At 60.1% G+C, this 13,671-nt stretch overlaps 2 protein-coding genes across 19 annotated transcripts in view; one reads left to right on the top strand and one right to left on the bottom strand.

The window, feature by feature from the left end:
* ADD1 (adducin 1) overlaps window positions 1–8,246 on the top strand; it is an 88,832-nt gene extending 80,586 nt beyond the window's left edge. For 4 of the 10 annotated variants that reach the window (XM_058719628.1, XM_058719630.1, XM_058719629.1 and 1 more), the window contains 3 exons: window positions 1,506–1,662; window positions 4,054–4,152; window positions 6,409–8,246. In XM_058719628.1, the coding sequence (XP_058575611.1) occupies window positions 1,506–1,662; window positions 4,054–4,152; window positions 6,409–6,767 (615 nt within the window). In that variant the 3' untranslated portion in view covers window positions 6,768–8,246. Of the gene's footprint in view, window positions 1–1,505; window positions 1,663–4,053; window positions 4,153–4,719; window positions 4,773–4,815; window positions 4,851–6,408 lie in introns of those variants that run through there. The other 6 variants (XM_058719635.1, XM_058719637.1, XM_058719636.1 and 3 more) reach the window with 3 other exon arrangements.
* Window positions 8,247–8,728: 482 nt separating this feature from the next.
* Window positions 8,729–12,669, bottom strand: MFSD10 (major facilitator superfamily domain containing 10). Of its 9 annotated transcripts, none has more exons than XM_058719665.1 (13): window positions 12,543–12,669; window positions 11,793–11,993; window positions 11,587–11,683; window positions 11,316–11,419; window positions 10,901–11,059; window positions 10,658–10,819; window positions 10,308–10,416; window positions 10,113–10,224; window positions 9,838–9,946; window positions 9,640–9,730; window positions 9,469–9,516; window positions 9,294–9,383; window positions 8,729–9,102 (listed from the first exon to the last, which is right to left on the bottom strand). In XM_058719665.1, the coding sequence occupies exons 2-13, from the start codon at window positions 11,964–11,966 to the stop codon at window positions 8,984–8,986; spliced, it is 1,374 nt and encodes a 457-aa protein (XP_058575648.1). In that variant the 5' UTR covers window positions 11,967–11,993; window positions 12,543–12,669; the 3' UTR covers window positions 8,729–8,983. The 9 variants fall into 9 exon arrangements, with proteins under 9 accessions (XP_058575648.1, XP_058575649.1, XP_058575647.1 ...); XM_058719666.1 differs by having other exon boundaries at window positions 11,793–11,989; window positions 12,543–12,651; XM_058719664.1 differs by having other exon boundaries at window positions 11,793–12,054; window positions 12,543–12,641.
* Between the last annotated feature and the right edge of the window lie 1,002 nt (window positions 12,670–13,671).

Below are 13,671 nucleotides of genomic sequence, written 5' to 3'. Positions count from 1 at the left end.
AGGGTGCGCGTGCAGCAGGTCAAGTGCCCCAGCTTGCAGGACCCCCCCCCACCCAGCACTTCCTGCTGTCAGCCCAGCAGCTCCTCCCAAGGATGGCACAACTGAAGCCGATGCACAGGAACAGGCTTTACCGAGAAGAGGGATTCGGTTCCCTGTCTGGAGACAGGGCAGCTTCTGAGTGAAAAGCCGGTTGACTTTGGGTCCGCCTTGGTCAGAAAGTGGGCTCCCCTTGACCATCCAGGTTGTCTTGACTCTTCAGGCTCTCTAAGCAGAGGTGGCCAATTGCAGCAGGCCCTTCCCTTCTCTTCCCTGGGTCTGCGTCCCAGAGCAATCCTGGAGTGCTCTGGATGCTCTGCACCCAGCCTGCTGGACAGTCACCCCTCCATCCGGGTTTCCCAGGCTTTGCCAGGGTAGCAGGTGGCCCAGGTGTCCCCAGTCTGGCTCTGTCCCTCGTGCACATTGGTCGGCACGGCCCGTGTCTGGTGTTTGCCTCTCACTGAGGAGAGTGTTGGCAAACCAGCCTGGCATCAGAATTTTGGCTTCTCCTTTCCTAGGTGGTTTTTGGAAGCTCCTGATAAGTAATGCGCACGTGTGTGAGCTCTGGCTGACTTTCTCAGTGAATGAACCCAGGGCATTTGGGGGCCAGCCAGGCTGAGCAGTGGAGTGCGGAGCTGTGCTGGGGCAGGCGAGGGTGGGCTGTACGTCACACGCCCAGGGCTGCCCTCCTGGCTCTCTCCCTCCGAGGCTTGCCTTCCCCCTACCCCCTGCCCTGCCCTGCCCTGCCCTGCCCTGGGTCTGTCTCTTCCCTGCAGACTGGGTGTGACCTGTGAGCTGCTTTCTTTCTGTTTTCTTCTCTTTTCTACATGTTCCTAGTTCTCCAAATTCCTCAGACAAATACTGATATTTTGGGACTTTAAAACAATTTCTTGGGATCCGTTTTCGGGAGCTGATTGTAAGCTAAATACATAGTCAAAAGGACAGAACTTACCTGTGAACTTAGTAGGTCAGTCTCCGAGCACACCTTCCCTGACCATCGGAACCCTTGATGTTTTCTGCTGTCATGAGGGGGGGCAGTTGGCTTCAAAAGTCCCCTCTTCTGTCCTGCCTGTCACTGTGGAGACGGCATTCTCCTGGAGGTGCCCGCTCTGTGCTGTCCGTCTGCACCTCATTGCTTTTGCTTCTGAAACCTGAAGGACTCTCCTGTGGTTTTTTTTCCTCCTGGTACATTTGTTTTGTGGCATTTAAATTGTGTTTCTCTGTCTCCTACCACTGGAGGCCGCAGCCCGGCCTCTGCCTCAGGGCCCAGGGCGATTCCTAGGCCCCGTCTCAGGGATGCGTGCGTGTGCGTGTGCGTGTGCGTGTGCGTGGGTGTGGGTGTGTGCGTGTGCACTCTTGGAAACCCGCCCGCCCCGCCCCGCCCCGCCCCGCCTGCAGCCTTGCCCGGGATTGGGGAGAGTCCCCTCTGGCAGGGCTCCCACCGACGGGGCGTCCCTCTTTGTCTGCAGGGGGAGCTGGTGACGGCTTCCAAGGCCATCATTGAGAAGGAGTACCAGCCCCACGTCATTGTGAGCACCGCGGGTCCCAACCCCTTCAGCACGCTCACCGACCGGGAGCTGGAAGAGTACCGTAGGGAGGTGCAGCGGAAGCAGAAGGGCCCTGGAGGTGAGCGTGCGTGTGCGCGAGTCCTGGGCGAGTCCTGGGCATGCTGGCGCAGGCCGCACGGGCTGTCCCCGAAGCAAGAGAAAGCGCTGTGCCCGCTCCTCTGTGCCAGGTGTTAACGGTGGGCGATAGGGTCAGTGACTCGCATGAAAGAGCAGCCTTGGGTCTGGTTAGTTCAGAACGTCACTGAGCGCACGTTTCCTAGTCCCGAAGGAATTAGACCATGAGACACACTTGTGAGTGTGCACGGTGCCTGTGCAAGAGACCATGTTGGAGAGCTGAACTTCCCTCCTGCACGAACCTGGAGGGTCTTCCTACACAGGTGTGCTGGCAGGCCCACGGCCCAGCGTGCGGCCTGCTCTGGGTCCCGGACCCAGTGGGGAGTGTGGCTCTTTGCTGGCGTGGCCCTTTGTTTCTCTTGGTAACTTGCTGACGCAGGAGGTCGTATTTTATGTTTTTGTAAAATACAATGGGACTGTTTGCAGCAAATGAAAATAAATGGTTCTAAGAACCAGAACCTCACGGAGCAGGTTGTTTTCAACTTTAGGTTTTGAAAAGTAGATCCAAGAATTGTGAGAATGCCAGAGGTGAGCCTCCCCCTGCCTCTACCAGGAAGGCTCCAGTGGGTCTGCATCACTTTCCCCAGGCAGCCTTGGTTGAGACCAGCAGACCCTGGGCACAGATGTCCCCCTGCCCTCCCCGCCCAGGAGGTTCATGCTGCTGTCCTCAGGGCCTTAAGTTCTAATCCTGGTCTTTGTAGGGACCACACTTCCTCCTTGGCTCACCCCCTAGGAATCTGCCTTTAGGAATGGAAGTCCCACAAGTGTTCCATGGCCCTGGGTCTGGGGGGGATTGACCGGGAACTACTCCTGAGTCTCTGAGTACTGCTCCCGAGTCTCTGATTTGCCCCGATTTAGGTTTTTCTGGTCTTGTTTTAGACTAAATAATACATTACATAGCTGCTACTGGAATTTGGGTCATGCAAAAAACTGTCGTTTTCCGTCTGTGTCACTTTGTTAGGTGTGCGTTGAAATTAAGACTTAGTGCATATCGAATCAGAGTGAGCCCAGTCTTCCCGTCACACCGAGCTGGTGTGCTGGGAGCACACAGAGCTCTGTGTCTCTGATCGGCTCCCTTGCATGTACGCACAGCCCCGCCGAGAGCTCTCTGTGCTGTCACCATAAGTCCCTGCCTCAGATTAGAGCCCTGGGGATGGTGCGTGGACCGGCCCCAATTCCAGAGCACACACATGCGTCTGACCCTGAGCCCCTCCAGTGTCGGGGGGCCCGGATTACAAGATGTTGTTTTTTCCCCCTTACATTTATTTATTATTGAGAGACAGAGAGAGAGACAGAGCATGAGCAGGGGAGGGACAGAGAGAGGGAGACACAGAATCCGAAGCAGGCTCCAGGCTCTGAGCTGTCAGCACAGAGCCCGACGCGGGGCTCGAACTCACGGACCGCGAGATCATGACCTGAGCCGAAGTCGGCCGCTTAACCGACTGAGCCACCCAGGCGCCCCTAGGTCAGCACTTCTGGCAGGAGGAAAGAAAGCCTCAGGGCTCTGGCACCTTCTTCTGGTTGAGGGAACTTGTAGGAGATGCGAAGGCCTTTGTTTATAGAAATCGGGCTTCAGGAAGGTGGGTTGGCATCTCTTTGAGATCAAAGGCCCTAATGATTGTAGCTGCTTGTTCAAAATATGGGACCTAGTGATGCTAAGCATTAATATAAAAAGTGTAAGTGAGATAAGGAGATTTAGGGAATTAAGATAATATTAGTATGTATTTTTCCCTAAATGAGAAGAAGTAGGCTTGAAATTTCCTAGATCTTTGTTCGGTCCTAGTACCTGTAATTTTTCCTCTGGTCCTTATCAGTGATTTTATTTCAGAAAATAAAAATACGCTTTATTAGCTGCCAGGTTTAAATTATTGGTAGAAAATGTTCTACATAGAAAATGAAAACCCACGTAATTCTCATGTTCCATCCCTTGAGGAGGTGAGCAGGGTGAGGGTGCTTGGGACCCTGGGCTGCCAGCTCAGCAGTGGGGAGGCTGGACGGTGAGGACGTGGGGAGGGGCTCCTCCCTGGAGGACAGATGAGGACAGGCCGGGGGCCTCCAGTCGGTGTGCCACAGGGTCAGCTCTGGCGGATTCTCTCTGGCCTAAGAGTAGAAATTAATTTTGTTTCCAAAGTTGTTGAATCTTTCTGAAATTCAGATGCACAGTCATAGTGGGCTTTCTTTATCCTGGAGAGGTGAAGACAGTGTGTCGTGAGCCCTCCCAGTCTCCTGGATGCAGCCAGATAGGGAGGGCAGGGGCTGCCTGCCTTGGAGGAGGGTGAAGGCTCACGATGTCTGAAGCTCTTTACCACGTGCTTCTCTGTGTGTCTGCCTGCAGAGATTCTGGACGAGAGCAGAGAAGAGAAGGAGAAGAGTCCTCCAGAACACCCTGCTGCCCCCCACACCCCCCCCAGCACCCCTGTCAAGCTTGAGGAAGGTGAGCTCTGGCTGCCCGCTGTGGGAGGGCGCGTGGCCTTCTGGGGTCCGGCGTTGGCCGGGAGGGGTGGGCCTCGCGTTTTTGTCCCGTGGGGGGAGAGCAGCCGGGTGTGCAGTAGAGGGACTGAGTGATGAAAAAAGCGCTTTTGCATGGAAAGCCACCCACCACATGGTTCTGAACCGGCCCTCCTTGCTGGCGCTGGCCTTGGTAACTCAAGGAGAAACGGATTGTTAGTGAGATGTCAGAACCAGGCGGGAAAGGTTTCGGGGGTTGGATCCCACCTTCGTTATGATGTCCGTTTTGCCCACTGCTCACACAGTCCTTAGACCTTCCTGTGTTCAGATCACTCCTCTGGAAACGTCTTCCGTCATGTCTGAGCTGTGGTACCTCGTTGGACCTGCCGTAGTAATTGGTCCGTGCGAGTGCAGGCCTCCACCGGCCTCTCGGACTGCCCACTGCGTGTCTGTGGCGTGTGGCCCACGTGTCTGTCCCTCGGTCTTCTGTGTCGTGCTGCCCGTGCCTGTTGGGAGCCTGTGGCTCACCTTCCCCCCGTTCCTTGTCCACAAGAATGGCTCAGCCACCCTTCTATAACCCGGCGGCTGTGACTGAATGCCTAGATTCTCTCCCTGTGCTTTTCTCTTCCTGTGGCTGCGTCACAAGCAGGAGGTGGATGTGCTAAAGAGTACCTGTTACCATAGTAAGTACCGCCCGTCCGGCCCTCTGCTGTTTAACCAGCATCCCCTGTGCTTTGCTTCATTCTCCTGCTTCTTCGTTGCTTATTCAGTTTTGTTTTCTGTTTATTCAAAATAAAAATAGAGGGCCCCCCTCCCCCTTTCTCACACCCAGTTCCTCCATCCCAGGCAGTGGCATCTTGGCAGGGACTCGGTCACCAGAGAGCTGGGTGGTGGCAGCCTGTCCCTGGGGCCCCTGGACTGAGGGCCCTGCTCAGGGAGCCCTGGGCCTTGGAAGCTACACAGCGATCATGTTGGCCGGATCAGCCTGTGATTGCTCTGGGCGGGAGGTTTCGCTGTTTGGATCGGAAGTACGTCTAGACTAGGTTCAGACAGCTTAGGGGTCGCATGTGTTTGGATCTTTGCTTAAGTTCAGATGGGGCAGAAGAGCTACATTTGGCACTGGTTTTTTAATGTGACATTGGCCACACGATGAAAGTCCCCGGAGGCACCCACAGGCAACCTCTGCATGCTTTGCAGAGTGAATCCCGACCTCCTCCTGCCCTAGCCAAGTAAGGACATTTCATTATCCTGGGACAGAAGGTGGCTAAGGGCAGGGACAGGGCAGCTCCAGCCTCCCAGAGCCAAAGTGCTAAGTGTTTGGGGCCCGGAGCCTCCTGTGCCGGCCGCACCTCACCGACACTCAGCTCGGGGCCCCTCCTGACTTCAGCTCCATTTCTCCGTACTAGACGGTTTGCTGTTGCCTAAGCAGCAAGTTGCTTGTAACTCTATAGGCTGTTTTTAAGTATCTACAAAACTGGTTCAGGGATTAGATCCCGCCTTCGTTATGATGTCCATTTTGCCCACCGCTTACACAGTCGTTAGACCTTCCTGTGCTCAGGTCACTCCTCTGGAAATGTCAGAGGAGTCTGTATAGAAATCTGGTGATGGGGACCTTTGCTAGAAGCACACCCTCAGACCAGTTATGCTGTACCTATTTACGTTTCCACGTTCAACTTGTGAAGATGGCCTGATGTTTTGCCCCTAGCTCTTACCTCATAATTCATCTCTTTTCTTTGATTCTCCAGCCTAAAATGCCTTTATTTCGTTTGATGCTGATATATGGGGTCTGGAGTTAACCATGATTTTCTGTGGTTTTCTTCTTGCGGGAGACCAGGTGTTGTGGGCTGAAATTGAGGCTTAATTTCAGGACTACTGATAATGTGCCCTTAGGGTTCTAGAATAAACTTCTGTTCAAGTGCTAACGCAGAGCACTGTCCTGCTGAAATGCTCCCGACTTGCCCACCTCGCTCTCTCTGACCGGGGACCAAGGCCCTGTCCGTGAGCGCCCTGTCCGCGAGGAGGAGCTGAAAACAGCCCTGAGATTGTGCCTACGTCTTGTTCTCTGAGCTCCCCCTGGCCCTGAAGTAGAGTACACCTCACTTAAAGTGTCAGTCGGGTGTCGGTAGAAGCCCCTGCGTCCAGGTGGGCTCCGTGCGGGGCGCTGCCCCCTCCCCCCTCGGGGCCGCCCTGCCGAGGTCTGGCAGCCATTCTCCAGCCTTGTCTCTCCTACCCCGCCCGCCAGACCTGCCGCAGGAGCCCGCCTCCAGAGAGGACAGTGTCGCTGCCACCTTCAAGCCGACTCTCCCCGACCTGTCCCCTGATGAGCCTTCAGAAGCGCTCGGCTTCCCGACATTGGAGGAGGAGGAGGAGGAGGAAGAGGAGGAGGGGCTCTGTGAGGCCCGCGAGCCCCCCAGCCCCACCAGGTCCCCCTTGGTGGCCAGCCCTGAGCCAGCCTCCGCCCGGGCGGCTGAAGAGGCCGCCTCCCCCGCTGCCGAGGACCCTGGCAGCGACGGGTCTCCGGGCAAGTCCCCTTCCAAAAAGAAGAAGAAATTCCGCACCCCCTCCTTTCTGAAGAAGAGCAAGAGGAGGAGTGACTCCTGAAGACCCCGTCCTGCACCAGCTGACGCCACCAGACCGTCCCCGATCGCGTCTCGTGTCCTGTCTTCCCGTGTGGTGAATGCAAAAAGCCCAGCCCTCCATGTAGCTAGAGCTCCCCTCCCGGTCCCCTCCCGTGGGGGACCAGACCCCCACGTCCACCGGTGCTCGCCTTGCGTGTGTGTGCAGCGGTCCCCCCACCTCCTCCCCGGCCCGCAGCCTCAGGTCCCGGGGGAGACGAATCCACGTCCCTCCCATCTGTCTGCCCCTTGGTGACACCCTCTCCCCTGGCGGTGAGAAGTCCTGGTCCTGGCCACACGGTCGGAGGCCCTGCCGGCTCTGGCCTTGACCGCTCTCTCCTTCTGTTGTGAGGTGACCCGTGCTGTGTGCTAGGCTCCCCTTCACCCCCAGGTCTCAGGTGACTGAATCAGACTTGTAGTTTCCTGCTGGCGTTACCTGCTGGGTGAGTGATCTCACTCTGTGGACACAAAGCCTCAGTCCTGTGAAAACACTCACGTGCCCACCAACGGCCCAGGGCATAACAACAGCCTTTGAGAGGCGAGTTTGGGCTGAGCCGGAAACCCCAACAGCAAAGGGGACCTGTGTCTGCCCAGCACAAGCTATGTGTGGTCTGATTACCCTGAGGCCAGAAACAGGTTCAGGGGCTCCCCATTTCTCACTCACTGGGGTCTCTGGGTTCCTGTCATGGGGAAGATACGTCAAGACAGGGGAAGGGTCCTTTCTAGAATTTTTTTTCAGCAGGTTTGCAATTTACCCTACGTTTTTTACCGTGAACAGGCCACTTTTTAGTAAGTTTTTTCTCTGCTCACTCGTCTAGGGGACGTTTTGGACCGAGAAGGGGTCTTCTCTTACCTTTAACTCTGCCTTGAAGACCCCCTGGTTTTGGTAAAAGGCGCAGGGTACAAGACGCGGTGGTCCCTCCCTCCCTGCTTGTACCAGCCACTTATGAGCCGTGACTTGCTCTCCTTGTTCGGCATCGTGAAGTTTCACTTAACTCAGACCCCTGAGAAACCACCTGAAGCTGCTTAGCGGGACTAGTGGGTGACCCATTCCAGGAGCTGCCCCGGTGCCAGCCTGACCAGGCACCGGCAGGCCTCCTCCCCGGGCGGACCCACGCTCCTGACACCAAGGCAGGACCTGAGGCCGGCTGCATGGCGCTGACCACTGCTTCGAGCTTGCTGGCGACTTGCTTTTCTCCTGTGTGTCCCTTTGTTGCCATGGTGGCGTCCAGGCGCTGAGCCCTCAGCCCGTACTTCAGTTGACCCCGGACTCTTTACCCCTTCCTTTTGTCCCTCACATGCAATGACTTTTATTTCACTTTTGTAGTTTATTTTAACTCTTTGTATTACAACATGAAGTCTAGTCGCATATATGGATACAGGCTTGGGAGGATGGGTCCTCTGTCCTCCACTGTAACGTGTTTTACTCACAAATAAAATTCTTTAAGCAGTTTCCTTGTCTAAATTTCGGAAGCAGTTTGGCATTTTTTTCCCCTTTGTTCAAGATAGGACTTCCAGAAGTCTGTCTTGAGATCCCAAGTGTTTATTTCTTGATTGGACACTGTTGCTCTGCACCAGGAAGGCCCCTAGAACCCAGAATCGTCTTGCCCGGGGCGCCAGCCTGCTCTTGCGCCCCAGAGCCTGACGCCCCTACAGTCCGAACAGATGCGCAGGGGTGGGATGGTGATGGGACGAGCCCAGCACAGGGCTCCCTCCTCCCTGGGTGGCCAGGGTGCAGGGCACAGCTCACGTAGGCCCTAGCGAGTGCGGGCTCCCATCGTGGCGGGCCCTGTGTCACCCTTTGTGTCCTCCCTGTTGTGCAGAATGGTCACGGGCCCCGGACGAGCCTTGGCCTTTTCTGCTCAGTGCAGGTGTAAGAGCTTCTGGTGCTCGGGGGTCTCCCAGGTGGGGGGTAGTGAGGCACAGCCGTGTGCTGGCGAAAGGCACTTGGTATAAAATAGCTGCTTTATTTTGTCATTTGGAGGCTTGGCTGACACCGTGTGTCTGAGAGAAAAGTGAACACAAAACCTGAAAGGTGTTGGGGAGTCCCTGCTCCCAGCACGATGGGCAGGACTGCCCAGGCGCGTACCACGGAGCTGCTGGAGTGTCTAGCAGGGGCCAGGGCTGGGCCCCAGGGGGAGGCGAGAGGTCCCGTTTCCCCCCCCCCCCCCCCCCCCCCAGCTTGGGGCAGGGCTAGGTCCACTACTCGGCCTTGGGTGCCATGCAGGCTGGAGGCCTCAGGTTGCGCAGGAGCAGGAAAGGGAGCAGGAAGAGGCCTGAGCACACCGTGAAGCAGACCCTGGCCCCGGCCAGCCAGTACACTGTGGAGAGACAGCCCGAGAGGTGATGCGGGCCCTCCCTCCCCGCCGCGCCTCGACCCCGGGGATGGCAGGACCACGGCAGGAACCGACGGGGCGGCAGGGGAAGGCGGATGGCAGGGCCGCGTGGCCTCCCCCTGGCCTTGCCTCCCAGGGGCACAAGCGTGCCTGGAATGCTATCCCAGGGCCCTTACCTGAGGCGGCCACCATGGGTCCCACTGCCCTGGCCAGGGCGCCCAGGCTCCGAAGTGTGCCCATGATCGTGCCCTTCTGCCTGGGCAAGCCTTTGGGGGAGGGGGGGAGGAAGCCGTCAGGTGCTTGCTGGTCTCCTCCCACCTGGGGGGCCTCGGGCAAAGAAAGGCTCCTTACCGTAGTCAGCGACCACGGAGGACAAGCAGGGCACCACGACGGCAGCGGCTGCCAGGGGACACCAGGAAGGTGGCAGGCAGCCTCCAGGTGATGCCTGGAGGGCTGTGACCCGGGATCCCTGGCCACCGGCTCCCTACCGTTCCCACCCTGGCCCCGGGAGGACCCCCTCACCGAAGGAGTAGAGCAGCAGCCCCAGGCCCAGCACGGGCAGCGTGAGCCCCCAGCCAATGAGGAGGAAGGCAGGCACCAGCAGCAAGATGGCCTGTGGTGGGGAGCGGGGGGCATGGCAGCACTCAGGACCCACCCCTGCCGCTTCCAGCGGGACTCGCGACAGGGCCTGCCCCCCACTCGCCCGGGGGAGCCTCGTACCCGCTTCACCGCTGCAATCTCGCTGCCAGGGCTGATCTTCCGGGCGTAGGCGCCCTGCACGGTGGCCATGGTGAGGCCGATGAAGAAAAACATCTTTCCTTGCTGCAGGCTGGGAGCGGGGGAGCCGTCAGTGCCTTGGTCTGACCGCCCTGCTCCCGCCAGCCACGCCGGAGCCTGGGAGCCCACAGCTTCTCCTGGGCCTCAGCCAGCGCCTGCCCCAGGGACGGGCCAGGGTGGGCGTCACTGAAGCGGGGAAGACAGGCTGGCGCTGCTACCTGCTGAACTGGAAGCGCTGATGAGCGAGGAAGCTCAGGGTGAACTCGAGACCCGAGAACAGGAAGAGGTAGAGGAAGTACACCAGACCCAGGCGGCGAAGGTGACGGATCCCTGGGGAGCACGGAGAGCGGCTGTAGGGGCCAGCAGCCCGAAGACGCGACAGTCCTGCACTCATGATGGGGGTGCCTTCTTACCGTCTCCGGCGGGTGGGTCCTGGCCACGGGCCACGGCCGAGAAACGGAGCAGGGCCACGGGGCTGAGCAGGTCTGCCGCGGCCTGGAACCCCGGGCCCATAGAGGATGCCTGGGGAGGGGGTGGGACTGGAGAGGCCGGCCAGGCAGCTGGGGAGGGCCACGACCTGAACCTGGCCTGGCCTCTGGTCCAGATGCCCGGCCCAAGAGGCAGGGGTCCCCGGAGGCACTGTGGCCCCAAGAGCCCCTGTGCAGAAGGAGAGGCCAGCCCAGCATTCTTGGCCAGCCCCACGTGCCCACAGAACTGAGCCCCTGCCCTGGGGCTCGGCAGCAGGTTCTGGGACCCACCTTACCCGCTTCTCCGCAGGCAGCGTCTCCGGCAGGAAGCAGAAAATAAACAACAGGTCGGAGGCAGCAAAGAGCAAAGCGAGCCAGGGCACCATCTCCGCTGGCAGGAAGGCGCCAAGCATGGGGCCCAGCGTGAAGGCCAGCGAGAAGGCCACTCCAATGACTGCCTGGGGAGAAGGCCGCCTGAGCCGGGACGGGAGACCCCAGGCAAGGAATCCCAGCCTCCTCGCCCCGTAGTGCGCACGCACCATGCCTCGGCTGCGGGCGGACGGTGAGCCCAGGTCGGCTACGATGGCTGTGGAGAGGCTGACGTTTCCCTTGCTGATGCCCCCAATCACCCTGGAGGCCAGGAAGGCGGCGAAGCTCTTTGAGGCCGCCCACACGGCATACGAGGTGGCCAGACCTGCCTGTCCCCGGGGCAGGTGTGGTCACTTGAGGCCAGGAGGGGCCCAGAGTTGGGCTGACAAACCCAGGTAACACCGCTGGGACCCGGCCCTGTCTGTTCTGGAGCACTCAAGGTCTGTCTGTGTTCCCGATGTCCCCCCGCAGACAGGGAGCGGCTCTGGGAAAGCCTGCCTTAGCCACAGGAGCCAGCACCCAAAGCAGCACACCCAGGGGGCAGCGAGGGCTGCTGCCGGGTGGGTGAGAGGTGGGCACCCGTACCAGGGACAGCAGCATCACCGGGCGCCTCCCGAGACAGTCTGAGACCGCCCCCGTGACTGGTGCCAAGAGGAACTGCAGGAAGGAGAAGACTGAGCCTATCAGACCTGAAAGAGACAGACGTTTGGGTTACACGACTCGGTCTGTCCTCATGGGTCTGGTGATGCTGGGTGGGCCCCACCAGGAGTGGACACTGCACACCGGAAGGGGGCAGACAGTGCCCAGCAGCAGGAAAGTGGGGACAAGGACCCCAGCGTGGGACTTGGGGCCGTACCTCCAAACAGGACACTGTTGTACCTCTTCTCCGCTGGCATCCTGATGGCTGCGGCAAACCAGTCCACGCCTTGTTGCCAGGAGCCATAGAGGGGATCCTGGGGAGCAAGGAAGTGTGACAGGGGTTGGGGGAGTCCCTGATGGGCTTTGGGGCGGTGGGCAGCCATCGTGGGAGTCGGGGGCCTCCAGACATGGGGGAGGGCTCACGTGGGCACGGCCATGGCTCTCCAGCAGCCCTGGCAGCAGAGGCAACAGCAGAGTGAAGGCCAGGAGATCCAGCAGGAGGCCGAGGAAGACCACGGTGATCACACGGGGCTCTGACAAGGGCTGTTGGCGGATGGGTGGGCGCGGGGTGCAGCTCCCTCCTGCTCCCCAGCCCATGGTGGGGGCCGCTCCAATCCCGCCTGGCTGAGAGTGTGGCAGGTCTGCATGAGGGCACCTCTGGGTACCCCAGAGCCAGATACCTATCCTGGACCGGGCGGGGAAACGGAGTTCCCCAGCCCTCACTATGCCCCCGGCCCACTAACAGCTAGCAAGCACCCTAAAGGGAGTGCCTGCCCGCCTCGCTAAGGGCCCCTCAGTGCGCCCTCTCCCCGATGCCAGGCAGCAGGAAAGTCAGGCTGCTGGGTTGCGCAAAGAAACCGCAGCCACCAATGCCAACCGTCCCAAGGGGCCGAGTTGGGGGCATCGGGGCCCCGGCCTACTCCATGCAGCCGCCCCAGGTCGTCTTGCAGAGTGGCTGGGGAAACTGAGGCCCGGGCGGAGGGCAGCCGCGGCGGTGTCCCCGTGCCCCTGAATCCCGGCCCCCAGCCCCCACCCCCCAGGAACCCGGCCCCCGACCTCCCCCATCACCCGCCCCGCCCCGCCCGGAATCCCGGACCCCGACCCCCGCCCTGGCTCGCATCCTGGGCGGGGCAGTGGGGCGCGCACGGACGCGGGAGCAGCGCCCCCTTGCACCTGCCGCGGCCGCGCGCTCAGGGATGACGGACGGTCGGACACACGAACTGATGGACGGATGCGGAACGGACTGCGGGCACACTGTCGGGGGCGGGCGCGCGCTGGCCACGCCTCCTCTCGCCCCGGACGTGGGCGCCGGCCCGCTTCCTCTTCCGGCCGGCAGGCTGAGGGCGGGCGGGCGGGCGGGCGGGGAGGGGCCGCCGCCGCCTTCCGCGCGCCAGCGCCGGGGCGTCCAGCCGGCAGCGCGCTGGCCTCTCCTGCCACCAGCCTGACCCAGGTCGGCGGACGCCCACACCGCCTCACCACCTCCACCCCATGCCCTCCAGGATTCGTCTGACTGGCCGACCCGAACCAGAAAGTAACGGGAAGTTCTGGAAATGAGGTTCGGCTTCCAAGTTGACGCGCGTCCACAGCCCACCCCTTCCTTGTCGACTTGGCATTCCTACCCCCTCTTTGCACCGTATTAAACTCCCAAGTAAAGATAGCGGCAGTCCCACCGCCTGATAATAGGCGCAAGGAGTCCACCTCCAACCAAGAAGAACGCCGTTAGCACTTTCTCCAAAGGATACTACGTTCGGGTCATGTTCATTTCTCCCAGCTGGGCCACGGGGGAGGGGCAGGAGGCACGAGTTGGAAAGAGTGTCTCAGAAGGCTCGGAGCAGCCCTCGGTCCTGCCCCTGGCAGGCTGGTGGTCCTAGCTGGGTTTCATCCCTTCTTCCAGAATCCCTGCAGGAAGAGGCAGGGCTGGGCTGGGCCAGATACACAGATCCTGACCTTTCCGAGAATTTCATGTCCAGGGGGTTTGGAGAGAGGCCCCGGGGGCGGGGGGAGCAGAGTGATAGCGTGATCCAAAGCTGGGGCTTTAGGGCTTGTTGCCGGCCCGGTCCAGCCTCGTGGGACTGAAGAGCAGGACGTCGGGCCGAGGCCCGGGTGCACGAGATCCCGGGGCTGAACGCCAGCTGGCCAGGCCTGCGCATCGAGGAGGTGACGCCAGCCTGGTCCGTGCCCGTGACAGCTGCCGGGGGCCTCCTGGCTTTGTGGAGCCACACAGCTGGCGAACCGGTCTCTGGCGACCCAGGGGAGGCTGGCTGAGTGCTCCTCCCTCATTCCCAAGGCTGCTCTCTGTAGT

This window comes from Neofelis nebulosa, chromosome 3, assembly GCF_028018385.1.
Source record: "Neofelis nebulosa isolate mNeoNeb1 chromosome 3, mNeoNeb1.pri, whole genome shotgun sequence".
In the NCBI taxonomy this organism is placed as follows: Eukaryota; Metazoa; Chordata; class Mammalia; order Carnivora; family Felidae; genus Neofelis; species Neofelis nebulosa.
Note: the sequence above shows the minus strand (reverse complement) of the source record. Positions and strands in the feature narration are given on the sequence as shown.

Coding starts and splice junctions, on each gene's coding strand:
- MFSD10 (XM_058719665.1), bottom strand. CDS start 11,966: ATGGGCTGGGGAGCAGGAGGGAGCTGCACCCCGCGCCCACCCATCCGC. Junction 11,420..11,586: donor CAACAGTGTCCTGTTTGGAG/GTACGGCCCCAA, acceptor TGTCTCTTTCAG/GTCTGATAGGCTCAGTCTTC. Junction 9,103..9,293: donor ACCCATGGTGGCCGCCTCAG/GTAAGGGCCCTG, acceptor GTCTCTCCACAG/TGTACTGGCTGGCCGGGGCC.